Source organism: Protomyctophum parallelum (assembly GCF_964188405.1).
Source record: "Protomyctophum parallelum genome assembly, chromosome: 10".
Classification (NCBI taxonomy): domain Eukaryota; kingdom Metazoa; phylum Chordata; class Actinopteri; order Myctophiformes; family Myctophidae; genus Protomyctophum; species Protomyctophum parallelum.
The window spans coordinates 33,416,108-33,431,107 of record NC_139704.1 but is presented as its reverse complement, the minus strand read 5'-3'; the positions used below and the strand labels follow the sequence as shown (position 1 = coordinate 33,431,107).

The window sequence follows — 15,000 nt, the reverse complement described above, 5'->3', positions numbered from 1 at the left end:
AGAGCGAGAGAAGGAGTGATAGAGCGAAAGAAAGGGAGATAAAAAGAGACAAGAGCGAGTACAGGAGGAGAGGCTGCACATGCAGACGACGTGAGGCTGTATTTAACACGGCTAAGAATATATTCATCCAAGGCAAAGCCCACTAATCCTGCCTCGTGTAAACATTTAAAGCCACACATTTCGTTCAGTTTATTCATGGCAGAGTGGAATGGTACAAAATAACAGGTTGCGTCAACGTAATCAAAGCTAGTGTCCTGTGACCGCACATTTTGTATTTCCAAGTTCAGCTCATTTACTCAGTCGCTGGAAGGTGGTCAACCTCATGTTCATTCAGCCCTATGTTCTCTCAGGGTAATGGTTGGGGATGGGAGTAACAGGGCTTTGGTTATATTAGGCCAGTCAATCTTCCGCCGTAGTCTGAAAACCCACCTTTTCAGACTCCATCATGGCCCATAGCACTTACCCCACCCCCTTAGATAGCATTTCCGTTGACTTGGATAGCATTTGATACAGACTGATCGCATGTTATGTAGACAGCACTATAATTGCATTGTATATAGTCATAGCACGCCATAGTACATATGTATAGCATAGTAGTATATATGTATAGTTTATATGTATAGTTTCATTATATAGATATTCCACTGTTACTTTCTTAGCTTACGCATGTTTCATGATAAATGCTTTTATGTGATGTATTCCCATGCTTTTTGTTCTTGCTTAATGTAAGTCGCTCTGGATTAAGAGCGTCTGCTAAATGCCTAAATTGTAAATTGTAAATTGTAAGATTTGACCCAATATAAATTGCAAAAGTATAATCGTTCAAGGTCTTTTTATGAACCTTAGGTTCATCCAAATAACATATTAAAAGAAATTGAGTGAGGGGTGCTAATATATTAAAGTTTAACTCATGTTTGTAAAACAAACGGTGACAAAACAAACATTACATTCTCTTTATTGTTAATGGTATTTAGTGTTTGTGTTAGGGACAAGATGACGTACATTTTCCCTTCAAAACAAACATTGAACTAAAAACAAACATTAAACCTGTATATAGAAGGGGCTAATTGTGGATCATTGTAAATGTAGGGGTTGAAAGTTGGAGTTGGATAAGGCAAAATAAACCCTAATTTGAATTGTGCTTTAAGAAGTATGTAATGTGTCAAACTAGGGGGTTTTCATGACTCTGAATCCATTCCAAGCACTAGTTTTGTACAAAAAACACTCCTTGGGCTAAAAATGTCCATGGTCTCTTGTGTGTGATGAGGTCAGCACATTTGGGCACATTTTGGGCAAGTGGCTATGGCCTAATAATGGCCGAACACAAGAGTTCTCAGCAGGTCCGAAAATTAAGGCCAGGCACGCTACCACCCGTAGATCTCCATATATGGAGCTGTTCTGACATTCCATTATGTTGATATGACCTCATCAAACCCTGTACACTCACAAGACATGCTCCTTATATGGCCAGTATACAGAATTCATTCCGATATGTTGATCTGACCCCCCCAATGCCAAAGCGCCAGCGCTCGCCCAGCAGTCTGCCGTCAACGAGGCGGATGCGTGACCTATACTGTAGGTGACCTTGCCCTTAACCATTCTGACCTGAGATCAGATTCATACGAGGTTTCCACTGGACACACACCGGTCTGATGAACCCATTCTGACCTGAGATCAGATTCTAAAAATGTCAAGCTAAAGCATAACATGATGCTAACACCAACATGGGTTCCCGTTCAGAATGGGTTAAGCATCTTCCTGGTATTACTGTACTGTATGCATTCAGTCTGGTGCAACAGCTGTGTTTTGGGACAACTTTAAAGGAAAAAAGGAATAGGTAACACCCACCCTTTCCTCAATATTTACTCAAGCGTGCCTTTGTCAAAGAGTAGCTTGGTTCCGTACCGTGTGTGTGTCACGGTGTGAATCAATAAGGTATGGACCCAAGTGCAGAAGAGGGAAGTGCAGAGGCACATAACGTCTAGATGCTAGAGAGGGTTTATTCCAAAATCCAGGACACAAGGCAACACCACGCTTTAACATAAAACAATGATCTGACAAAGGAGATGGAAAAACCAGGGGGAGTATAAATACACAAAGACACAGGTGAACTCAACAGATAATCAACACAATGATTGGCTAAAAGACTAACAAGACAAGGTGGAAACACTAAGGGACGCAAAACGTCACGTATCGTGACAGCGTGACATTGTAATTGGAAACGCATCAAAATAAAATGGGTTATCTGAGAGGAAACGATGATCCACTACTTTGTTTTTGGGCAATATGAATTATACGATATCTTCCTTACTTTTCTGCAGCGCCATACATAATCATATGTTGTGTTCCTCCCAATGAGTGTGTGTGTGTATATACAGTATGTACAGTATATATCTATGGGGCAGAAACATGGACGCCATGCAGACGGCACATGACAAACTTGGAGGCCTTCCACATCCGTGTTGATTTCGTCGACTAAAACTAAGACGAAAAATGTCCGTCGACTACCTTTTGTCACTGACGGAAACTAAATGGAAACTAAATTAAATCTAAGCTGACTAAAACTAAGACTAAATATGTTGACAATTTCGTCAAAAACTAGACTCAAATGTTAGGAAGGGACTAGTGGACAAGAGATCCAGTGTAAGTCATTTTACACTTGTTTGCATGCTGAAAATAGCAGATCTACAAGCTCACATATGTGAAATCTGCCATTACGACGGCATCAAGGCCCGTCAAAACACATTTTAGTCGACTAAATCAACTGTAGATTTAGTCGACTAAAATCGTATGACATTTAGTCGACTAAAACTAGGCTAAACACTAGAACATTCCGGGTGACTAAAATGTGACTAAAACTAAGTGAAAACTATTCAAGAGACAACGACAAAAAACTAAAATAGAAATTTGCTGCCAAAAACAACACTGGACTACACTAAAGACGTTCTAAAGCGCACAGTGTCCGCATCGACCCCCCACGCATAGCTTGAAGCCCTGGCACTTGAAGCCTCGGCGCTCAGCCTGCATGGCAAGGTCGGCACCCGCGCCAGGGCAGTCACACAAACACACGACGGCAACCAGCAAAGAAGGTTGGAGAGAGAGTCGGTGCCCTGCTATAGCGACATCAGAGGGAAGCCGGCATTCCTCCTCCAATGGACGGGGCCGGTTCCCGGCCGGCCCTCGCCTGTGGAAAGATCTGCGGCTCGCGCGTCGGCCTCGACAGCCACACCGAGGCTCCGAGCCGAAGCAAGCGTCATCGTCGTACACGACGGACAGCTAAGATGTATATAGATACATACTGTGTGTGTGCGTGTGTGTGTGTGTGTGTGTGTGTGTGTGTGTGTGTGTGTGTGTGTGTGTGTGTGTGTGTGTGTGTGAGAATGGGATCTTTTGAGAGACCCTCAAAGCTCCCATTCACATATACAGTACCTATACACTATGAGTGGTGACTATTTCACTACACTATACGCCAAATCAAACGCTTTATGTGGTTACTTTTAAAACATCAAAACCGGGAAAAGCACCTGTGTCCTTTTACATTTTTGTATTGGCTATCAAATATAGCAGATGTAGGCCTACAAGCTCACTGCGAGCTTGTATCCTCTATCTCTTCTATTTTTAATTTAATATTTTTATCCCATGATTTTGTAACCCATTTTTCACCCCTGTGTCAATTATCTAATGTGACCCTGGGCTCTGCACACCCTCCACCAACCTAGTCCCCATATATGGGGGACAAGGGGAGAGCAACGGACTTGAACTCATGCTTCCTTCATGCCTGAGTGTCCAAGTTGCTCCTTTTACACCTGACAGGGGGGAGTTTCCCTGGTTGGACGTAGCGCGTGGAAGGAACACGTTATTCCAACCAGTTCCTTTCCCCTCCATCAGGCGCCCCGGCTGGTCAGGGGGAGGCAGTTTAGAGACCAGGATTACTGCATGTTTTTTGTGAGGGTATAGCTACCCTAGGGGACACGGGGAGAACATGCAAACTCCACACAGAAAGGCCCTTTCGCCAACCCCGCCTTGGGTATGGCCACTGACATCTTCTATTTTAGAAAGATTGTGTGAGAACGGCTGATTTAGAAGGCATATTGAATGGGCCTCAGGTCTTATAACTAGATGGAAATATGAAAGCATGCCCAAAGCAAACAAGAGTATAATAGAATTACAAAGTTATGTTTGAAGGCTTTGCTTTCAAATTTAGTGAAAAGCAATAGGCCTTCATACAAAGGTCCTCTCCTTGGGAAATGAACGCTGTGTTGTTATCTTGTCCCTGTTATCCCGTTCTTCAAAGGAGGAGAGACGAGATGGACTTTTCTGTCCACAGGGGAAAAGTTCCAAAATAAAGCAGAGAACAGAAAGCCACTCGGCATCAGAAGACACATGCAGGACCACTGCACAGCTGCAGCATATATAGCTTCTGGTTCATATATTCTGGCCCACATTTTCAAACACATGAGTCACATAAAAGGTTTTTCAAGAAAAAATGACATTCTTTTTTTTTTTTCTTCGACGTCAGGCCTATGCAAGGGTTATAAGAGAGCGTTTATATTTGTCCTGATGCCTCCATATAAAAGCTTGTTGCCTTCCAACTGATCCACGCTCAGAGAAACACATGGTGACTGATGACATATCCCCCCCTTTGATCCCTCTTTCATTGTCTCTACATAACGATGATAAAAAGTCCTGCCCACGCTTCGGCCTGGTGTTCGCCCCGGTGTCACAATTACAACGCAAAGGGACTGTTTGAAGCCAAAGGCAGCGTCTTTGAAGGGAAAACCATGAGTAGAGCAGTTAAGAGTTCATTCCTGATGCGTTCCGGGGGGGAGCGGGGGGGGGAAGAGAATTCCCCTCTTCACACAAAATGCATATGCAAATGCACGTGTAAACACACAGACACACACACACACACACACACACGCACCAAATAAAACATGCGCACACGAGTCAAATATCCACAGACGCACAGTCGCACGCATGCACAGAAGAGCTATAGCGTGGGATCGTCCTATATATCCCCTTCGTCCCCAAAGGAGCTGCAGTTAAAAGAGTTTGTGGTTTTTGAACAACATGGACAATGTGGACCGCAGCTTCCCACCAAACTCAGCTGGGGACGCGTTAGGAAATGACCACTTTTACCAGCATTATGTTTACTCAGGGAACAACATGTGGTCACAAGACACATGGGCTCAAGCGTTATTATGGTGTGTGTGTGTGTGTGTGTGTGTGTGTGTGTGTGTGTGTGTGTGTGTGCGCAGGGCTGGACCGGGTCAAACATTCGGCCGTGGATATTTGGACCAGACCAGCCCATGCACCACAACCGCCAAGCAGAGGGCAGATACTCTACACCGCCCCGCTCTGTCGAGGCACGCCACACACAAACAAACAAGCCCTAATAACACCACTTGTATGACGAAGAACATCATCCCTCCATGTGTAATTTTTTATTACACTGTATGTCAAGTGGCCAGTCCAGGCCTGTGCGTGCATTTGTGCGTACGTGCGTGCGTTTGGGTTTGTGAGTGTGTGTACAGTAGGTATGTGTGTGGACGTGTGTGGAGGGTAATGTGAACGTGCAATGACTACAGGTCATGCCCTTAAAGTCGGTGCAAGTCAATTTCACACAAGCACCACTCAAATTCTCTCTCCACGCAGCAATGTCTCAATTATAATCATTGCCACCATTCTCTGTCCTCTTATAACCTTCACTTATATCCTTCAGAGCCAACAAAACAAACAACAACATGCCCACTTGGACTCGAGGGTGCATGAAAGGATTAGAATGTGTTGTTCAAAGGTCAATGGACAAGGTCACTGTGACCTCACACAACACAAAAGGCCATTAGAATTGGACACTACATAATATAGTTAATAATACAATAAGCACTACATGACTATAATAATATTATAGCACTACATGAGTCTGGACGGAAACGGATATGATGCAGGAACTTACACCAAGTGCTATAATTGCGCGAAGTTGTGCCACCCCTTAATCCCCTTTATCCCTTTTCACTATTTTCAAAAAACATTTTAAAAGAGTTAAACTATAGCCGATCTACAAGCTCAGAACATGTCGATGTATAGATCGACCGGCTATACAGTATAGTTTAACTGTTTTAAAATGTTTTTCGAGATAGTAAAAATATGGCAAAGACGTTCAGGGATATTAAAGGTTATAAGACACGCCTCCACGTCAGCTCGGTTAAAAGACAGGTGTGTCGCAGGTTTACTGTCTTAAAACCCATTTTGGGGCGGGGACCCCTTTTGGTGTTAGCATTATGTTATGCTTTTAGCTATTGAAAAATAGCAGACCTACAAGCTCGTAGCGCGCCACTCGGTGGCTCGCTACGAGCTTGTAGGTCTGCTATTTTTGAAAAATCGAAGAACGACTGACACAGAAACATAGCCTTTTCAGAAAACTGTCAGGGTGTCGTAGACAATTTTTAGAATCTGATCTCAGGTCAAAATGTCTTTGTACTACTAGGACTAAGACTAAAAAATATGTTAAAAAAATAAATAAAAAATAAAGTTTGATGAAACATTTATAATAATTATATAATAAATATATAATAATATAATAAATTAATAATTTACATTTTGGGGATATCTTTCACAATAATGAATAAAACATGTTCTAGACATTCTAATGATCACAAAAAAACATATATTACAATTATCTTACCTACTTTTATTAGGGTAAAGGTCAAAGAAAGTCCAGAAACTTTTAATTTGTGTGAATTTCAGCCTCTGTGGGGGGTATTTATATGCAAATATCATGACCAATGGCATTGAAATGGCATTGCAATGAATGAACATCACTATTGACGTTTAGGTGAAAAAAGAACAGAAAAAAATAAAAATAATTTAGTAATTAAATAAAATTGTTGCTAAAAAGCAACGCTGGGTCTTAGAGGGTTAACACGGCATGACATGGGGGTGGATGACGGCTCAATTAATTTGGGGGCGTTTGAGTGTTTTGTTTTCCTTATACCGTATACTGTGCGAGGCACAGGAAAACACACCGGGGGGGCGGGCGGCATGAAAAAATAAACCGCTCCCTTTTTCTCTTGTTTATTATTATGCCATTATGCTAAAGCTAAACGCGCGTGTCGCTCTGCACCAGATGTGCTGTGTAATTAACCTCCAACGTGAAGAGATATATAGCGTTCTGCCCCATTGTCTCTCACCTTGAGGAGGTTGAAATGGAAACCGGGGGGCCGGGGGCTCTTCCAGTGGTGGGGTATAGGGGGGGGGAGATAAGGGGAGGTATATACGTAACAGGGTTGGGGTATATTATATATCCACCGCTCAGGTGAAACCAACGGAACAACGGGCGGCGGCGCCCGCTCCAAAGCGGTCACATGAGGCGTCCTGGGGTAAAAGTAATTAAGCGTATAATGTAGATAATGTTTCTTAAACCATTGTCCGTGACCTTGAGCTAATTGCCACATGCGGAGATGAGACCGGAGAGAGCTGCGGAGACGAGACGAGATAAAGTACACGCATAACCCATTTTAGGCGGTGTTATATAGCATTACGCTATTATGCTTTAGCCATTTAAAAATAGCAGATCTATGAGCTCGTAGCGCGCCACCGAGTGGCGCGCTACGAGCTCATAGGTCTGCTATTTTTTTTTAAATCGAAGAACGACTGACGTGGAAACATGGCTTTTTCAGAAAACTGTCATTTTCAAACAGACATTTTTTTTAATCTGATCTCAGGTCAGAATGGGATAATCTGGTGGGAGTCAGTGACGGGGGGTTTTATTATTATTGGCTTATTTTAGACATGAGCTCGATTCTACAAAATCACGACAGGTTCCTGATAAACTAACCCTATATGTTTCTATGTCAGCGGTTCTCAAACCATTTCATGGCCAAGGACCACCTAGAAATATATGTCATTGTTTTAAATGACTTATATACTGGATATGTTGTTTCAGAAGCAAGGATTTGAGTTAAAAATGTTTCACGGTTTTTAAAAAAATAGCAGAACCTACGAGCTCGTAGCGCGGCACTCGGTGCCGCGCTGTGAGCTTGTAGGTCTGCTATTTTTCAATAGCTAAATTATAACATAATGCTTAAAATGGGTTAAACGGGTGAGGATTTGACTGCATGTTCTTAAAATCTAATGCATTATGTCCCCTATAGTAAGAGATTCAGAATGTAAATATGAATCACGAGAATGCTGCCAATATTTATTTTCTCAATTTAGAAAAGTTAAGGAACAATTGGGGCTCAACCTCTTTTTATAACACGATATATTATTGCACGTAAAAAAGAAGAAAAAAATCAGTCACATCTAACTGACGCAGACTGGCAGTATAATAAGTGCTCTTATCTTGCTTGATAAATGAGAGCCATTGTTCCCGTGACTTTTCCCTAACCCCCGTGACCTCTGGGAGCGTCGAAAACCTCCGGCCGCATCAGTCACGGTCAGCCCACTGTGGTTTTAGAGGTTTGGACGGGGACGGACAGGCCAAGGGGTCGGAGTTCATTTCCCACAATGCACTGTTCCCATCAAGGATTATTAATGTGTTGAATGCTGCCCATGCAGCGTTGTTTTTGGCAGCCAATTTATTAAGTTAGTTTTAGTCGTATAGTCTCTTGAATAGTTTTCATTTAGTTTTAGTCACATTTGAGTCACCACCTGTCTAGTTTTAGTCGACTAAACATCATACGATTTTAGTCGACTAAATCTACGGTTGATGTAGTCGACTGAAATGTATTTTGGCGGTGCCTCGATGCCGTCGTAATGACTGTTTTTACACTTGCTGAAAATAGCAGATCTACAAGCCCACAACGCGTCGCAGCGCGGAAATGCGGCACAAATCTTTTAATATATGTTCTTTCAGAAGACTTCATTTCGACGTCAGGTCTGAATGGGTTAACTATACTTATATACATTGTTATGCATTGACAGCAGATCTACAAGCTCACAATGCATTGCAGCAACCCACAGTGTGAGCTTCAGTACAACTGGGATCTTTTGCCGAACGTTCACGCCAGAATGGGCGACGCCATAGCTAAAAGGGTCCATGTGGTCAATATGGTTGCAGAGGCGTATATCTACAATATAAGGCGAGGGCAGGCGGGTCCCCTGTCCAAATCCATCTCTCGCCAAAATCCATACAATGAGAAAAAGAAAGAGAGGACAAAAACAAGACATGAGAACTATTAGTGGACAGCTGATTGGCTGTCGCGGTAGGGCGTGACCCTCAATCACCCGTTGGAATGTAACAATTAGCATTAGCATAACACTAGCATGTCTGAACTAAACTCACTACTATACTCTGACGGCTATAACGGTCAAGATGACCGTGTGTTTCCGCGCAATTCCATTGGCCAAGCTCTCCCTCTGCATCTCGTCTGATGCTCTTCACACCTCTCCCGACTTGCCATTGTCTTCTTAATGACCTGAGATCAGATTCTAAAAATGTCTTCTATGTCAGTCGCTCTTTGATTCTTCAAAAAATAGCAGACCTACAAGCTCGTAGCGCGCCACTCGGTGGCGCGATACGAGCTGCTATCTTTCAATAGCTAAAGCATAACATGATGCTAACACCAAAATGGGTTCCCGCCCAGAATGGGTAAATGTCACATTCCAACTAATTCAAGACAGCAATGCAGTTTCAACTCGACAGGAGACAACTCGAGTTATTAGTATTGTAGGTCTGCTATTGTGCGTGTGTGTGCATGTGTGTGTGTGTGTGTGTGTGTGTGTGTGTGTGTGTGTGTGTGTGTGTGTGTGTGTGTGTGTGTGTGCGTGTGTGTGTGTGCGTGTGTGTGTGTGTGTCAGTCAAAGCAGTGGATGCCCCAGTAGCAGACCTGTCGCAGACCTGTCAATCAGTGTCTCAGCTGCAAAGGAGCACTGTACGATGTGTACTGCTTGACTGGAGGATGTGTGTGTGTGTGTGTGTGTGTGTGTGTGTGTGTGTGTGTGTGTGTGTGTGTGTGTGTGTGTGTGTGTGTGTGTGTGTGTGTGTGTGTGTGTGCGTGCGTGTACTGCCGTGTCTAGTCCCTTGTACTGGCGTGTTTCCCGCTGTGTTTTAGCATGCTAACGGTCTGTGTGATGATTCCGTTCATTTGTGTTATGCACACGTGTGCGTATGTTTGCATATATTACGTGCGTGTGTATATGCAAATATAAAGCTGTCGTAAATGTGTGTGTGTGTGTGTGTGAGTGTGTGTGTGTGTGTGTGTGTGCGTGTGTGTGTGTGTGTCTTTTGCTGACCCGATCTACGGTGTCCTCTTGAACTCCGCCCAACGCCACGGCGACCGAGGCGAACGGACGACTGGCCATCTGTTCTCTCTCTCTCATGAGCTGCTACAGAGAGAGAGAGAGAGAGAGAGAGACAGAGAGAGAGAGAGAGAGAGAGAGAGAGAGAGATACAGAGAGAGAGAGAGAGAGAGAGAGAGAGAGATACACAGAGAGAGAGAGAGAGAGAGAGAGAGAGAGAGAGAGAGAGAGAGAGAGAGAGAGGACGAAGACCATGGAGGAGGAGGGTGTAGACAGAGGGACGAGGAGAGGTGTGTGTAGGACGGAAGACAGAGTGAGACAGAGAGAGACAGAGAGTGACAGAGTGACAGAGTGAGACAGAGTGAGACATGGCAGACGGAAAGAAGAAGGGAAGAGAGGAGAGCAGGACAGAACGTTTTCATTAACGACAAAAATGGCAGATGGACAGAGACGCATTTCTCAAAGTACAAAGTCACACACACACACACTAAACACCGAAATGCACCCATAATATGCACTCGTGGCACACGCACACACAGCACGCACACACACACACACACACACACACACACACACACACACACACACCAAAGCAGGGCTCAAACGCATATAACGAACTGAACAAAATGAAGGCACACATATAGCGTCAGAAGCGTATAACGGTCTTGTGTTTTTCCGCTCCACCACAGTCATGTTAATGTGCTTTTTGTTTCCACATTTAGCTGCGGGCGGCCACCTGTTTCACGCTAAAACAAACTCATTTCGGGGGGGGGACGATTATGTGTGCCAGGCTCTAATCATCATCAGTACCGAGGCTGGTTTGAGTGTAAATCTGAGAGGAATCTGCCCGCTGCAAGCCTGCGTTGGTGGTGCGTGCACGCATATGCACGTACGCCCGCACATACACACACACACACACACAAACACACACACAGGAACAAGCAACGCAGATAAGAGCTATACAGCACTAGATTGTTGTAATGTAGATTATTAACCCATTTAGGACTGAGAAAACGTTCGCTCTGAAAGAATATATATTCGAAGATTTGTGCCGCATCAACAGCAGACCTACAAGCTCGTAGCGCGCCACCGAGTGGCGCGCTACGAGCTTGTAGGTCTGCTGTTTTTCAATAGCTATGAAGTATATATAACATAATGCTTAGTTAAAACACCAAAAGGGGTTCATTGTCCGTATACCCAGACACAAAGATTCGGTTCATCGATGCAATCTCTATACATCTGTTATTTGCTTGCTGTACAGTCAGATGGAGAGCGAGAGAAATGAAAGCACGAGAGAAAGAAAAGTCACGCGTTGAACAAAAGGGAAAAAAAAGTGATGTCTGTCGCTAAAAGCACTTGTCTGTGTCAGTTTAGGCGCGAAGTGATCACAGCCCTCTGTAAAAGCTGTGTGTGTGTGTGTGTGTGTGTGTGTGTGAGCGTACGTACGCTTGCGCGCGCGTGTGTGTGTGTGTGTGTGCGTGCGTGCGTGCGATTGCTGGGAGCAGCACTGACATTAACTGCAGCTGTCACGTGCTAGGTGCTAGTTTGGCACACCGCTGTCAGCCTGAGTAAGCCTGAGTGAGTGCTGCACCTGTGGCCACGGCATAGTGCACTCATCCACCACGGCTTAAAGATTACTTAACCCCCTTTGGGCGGATACCCCTTTTGGTGTTTAAAACCATACTGACCTGAGATCAGTTTTCTGAAAAAGCTATGTTTCTATATGTCAGTCGTTCTTCGGTTTTTCGAAAAATAGCAGACCTACAAGCTCGTAGCGCGCTATGAGCTTGTAGGTCTGCTATTTTTCTATAGCTAAAGCAAAAATGGTGGGAACCCCTTTTTTGGTGTTTAAAACATTGTTAGAATTTAGCTATAAAAAAAAATCGTGAAAATGTGGCACAGATCTTTGAATATATATTCTTTCAGAGCAAAACATTTTTAACTCAAAATCTTTGCTTCTGGGAGGAGGAGGAGGAGGAGGGGTCCCTGGAACAACATATTTTCAGATGCTACTGTATATAATTCTGGGGGTCCTTTTACATGGAAATGTTTGAGAACGACTGACATATTATTATGAAACATGTTATTTTTTTTTTTCAAGAAAACTGTCGGGATTTATAGACGACTTTTGTAGAATCGTTCCCGGGTCTGAATGGGTTAACGCCCGCAAATCCGTTCCTCTCCCACTGTTCCTCTCTCCTAAAAAAACATCTGCTTCTCGGAGGGCTGTGCTGCACGGAGACTCTGACCTGAGATCAGATTCTAAAAATCTCTTCTACATCCTGACAGGTTTCCATTCTGACCTGAGATCAGATTCTAAAAAAATGTCTTCTATGTCAGTCGCTCTTCGATTTCTCAAAAATAGCAGATCTACAAGCTCATAGCGCGCCACTCGGTGGCGCGCTACGAGCTTGTAGATCTGCTATTTTTCAATAGCTAAAGCATAACATGATGCTAACACCAAAACGGGTTCCCGATCAAAATGGGTTAAGTAAACTAGTCGACTAGTAAATCCACTAGTCGACTAGGTACTAGTTGACTATAATATAGTTGATAAGAAAAAAATATATATTTTTATTTATTAATTTTTTTCCCCGATTTTCTAGGCCTCAAGATCAGGTAGATTATAGTTATAGTCACCAATGTACACAGTTTTTTTTTTTTTTTTTTTTTTTTTTTAAGATATTTTTTTGCGGCTTACGCCTTTTATTGGTTTTTTGAAGGGACAGACAGTAGGCTGACAGGAAACGGGAGAGAGATGGGGGGATGACATGCAGTAAAGGCCGTGTCGGGCTCGGGAGTCGAACCCGCGGCACACTGCGACTGGATTACCAGTCGGGTGCCCAGACAGTTACGCCACTGCCTGGGCCCACAGTTTTTAAACGTACAAATATTTATTTAAAAAAATATATATATATAATAGGTATAGTTAAACAACTAGTCGACTAGTAAACTAGTCAACTAGTACAAATGAGTAGAAGTGAATGCCCTAGACTTCCATTCTGAAGAGGCGGACATTTTGTCCTTTCTACACCAAGTACAAAAGAAAGCTAATATTGTAATAAAAAAGGTACAATAAATGCATGGAATCTCTGTGAATATGAGGTAGTTCTGTGTACTGTATATAGTCCAGGTATACAAGCAAATGTCCGGCATGAAAGGGAGACTCGCAAATATCTGTCTTTATGTCCAAATAAGGCGGGCAGACGGCTACGACAGGTTTCCATTACCAGGTGGGTAATGCATTTACAACTCATACACACACACACACACACACACACCCACCCTCACACACACACACACACACACACACACACACACACACACACAGCTACTATGACACTTTCCCCAATTAAAGTTTTTCAAATCAATTCGAAACGAATGGCTTGAAGGTTCATCTCGCAAGTTCCTGCCGAAGGTTCGAGTCCTAGAAACAGGGCTAGGGTACAGCCTTAACACACACACGCACACGCACACGCACACACTCTCACACTCACACTCACACTCACACTCACACTCACACTCACACTCACACTCACACTCACACACTCACACTCACACACACAGCTGCTCAGCCCTGTCATTTCATATCACAACAAAAGACATACACAGTGCTTAAGGTAGGTGTGAGCGTGTACACCGCGTACATGTGTGTGTGTGTGTGTGTGTGCCCCCGACTACATACGGCACGTCTGTCTATGTGCATTTGTGCAACGGATCGTCCCCGTGCGCAGCGGTGTGTCTGTTTGAGTCATCGTTGTTACCACATGTATACCTCTCTCTCCACTCCCTCAGAGACAGCCCGCCCGCCCGCCAGCCCCTCTGGTCAAGGTGAGCTGGGTCAGGTGTGCCCGTGTGCATGACGGCGTGGGTGTGTGTGAGTGCGTGCGTGCGTTTGGTGTGGGCGTGCGTTCGGTTGATGAATCAGTCTAGACAGAGCGATTATATTTGGACATAAAAAGGGGGCATATAATGTGCAGCAGACAGTGTCGGGTTTTAGTGTATTGTGTGGTATTGCGTGTGTGCGTGCGTGCTGCGCGTAACACAGAGCCTGTATGTGTTTCTGTATGTGTGATGTGTGTGTCTCTGTATTTGCATATACACACACCCATGTATCCATAATTACACCTGTGTGTGTGTGTCTGCGTTTGTGACCGGGGGGAGAAAGTGACTGTGTGTATATACTTGTGCGCAAGGCATGCACGTGCATGTGTGTGTGTGTTTGTTTGTTGACGACGGTGAGCATCTGTGTGTGTGTGTGTCTGTGCACATGCCTTATAATATGCGATAGTGTGTCTGCATTCCAATGAATATGCTATAGTGCGTTTTTGAGCGTGTACACATGCCGCCTATATGCATTGTGTGAGCGTACGTGCGCGCGCGCTCAGAGAGAGAGAGAGAGAGAGAGAGAGAGTCCTTGAGTTGGCTACAAGGACAAGGTAGTGCACGCCGCCCGTCATCTTTTCGACCAACCGGCGGCCAGTAAATCAGCCGTAAAACGCCTAATTAACTCTGCCGGCCTGTAAACAAACGACGGCACACACACACTACACATGGTCCTGCTGCCGGATGACTGCAAGGTGCGCGCGCGCACACACACACACACACACACACACACACACACACACACAGTCCCGACAGACCGACAGAGAATTCAGAGAGGGCGAGAGACTCTAGAGACGGCTGCAGAGACAGCACACAAGAGAGAGAAAGATAGAAAGTGTTGGAGAGAGAGAGCGTATACTGGAAACATGTGAG

General features: G+C 44.2%; 1 protein-coding gene across 1 annotated transcript in view; it reads right to left on the bottom strand.

The window, feature by feature from the left end:
* atrnl1a (attractin-like 1a) overlaps nucleotides 1–15,000 on the bottom strand; it is a 452,296-nt gene that overhangs the window by 53,568 nt on the left and 383,728 nt on the right. Inside the window, exon 28 of the mRNA XM_083775478.1 lies at nucleotides 10,237–10,329. Within this exon, the coding sequence (XP_083631604.1) occupies nucleotides 10,237–10,329 (93 nt within the window). The remainder of the gene's footprint in view (nucleotides 1–10,236; nucleotides 10,330–15,000) is intronic.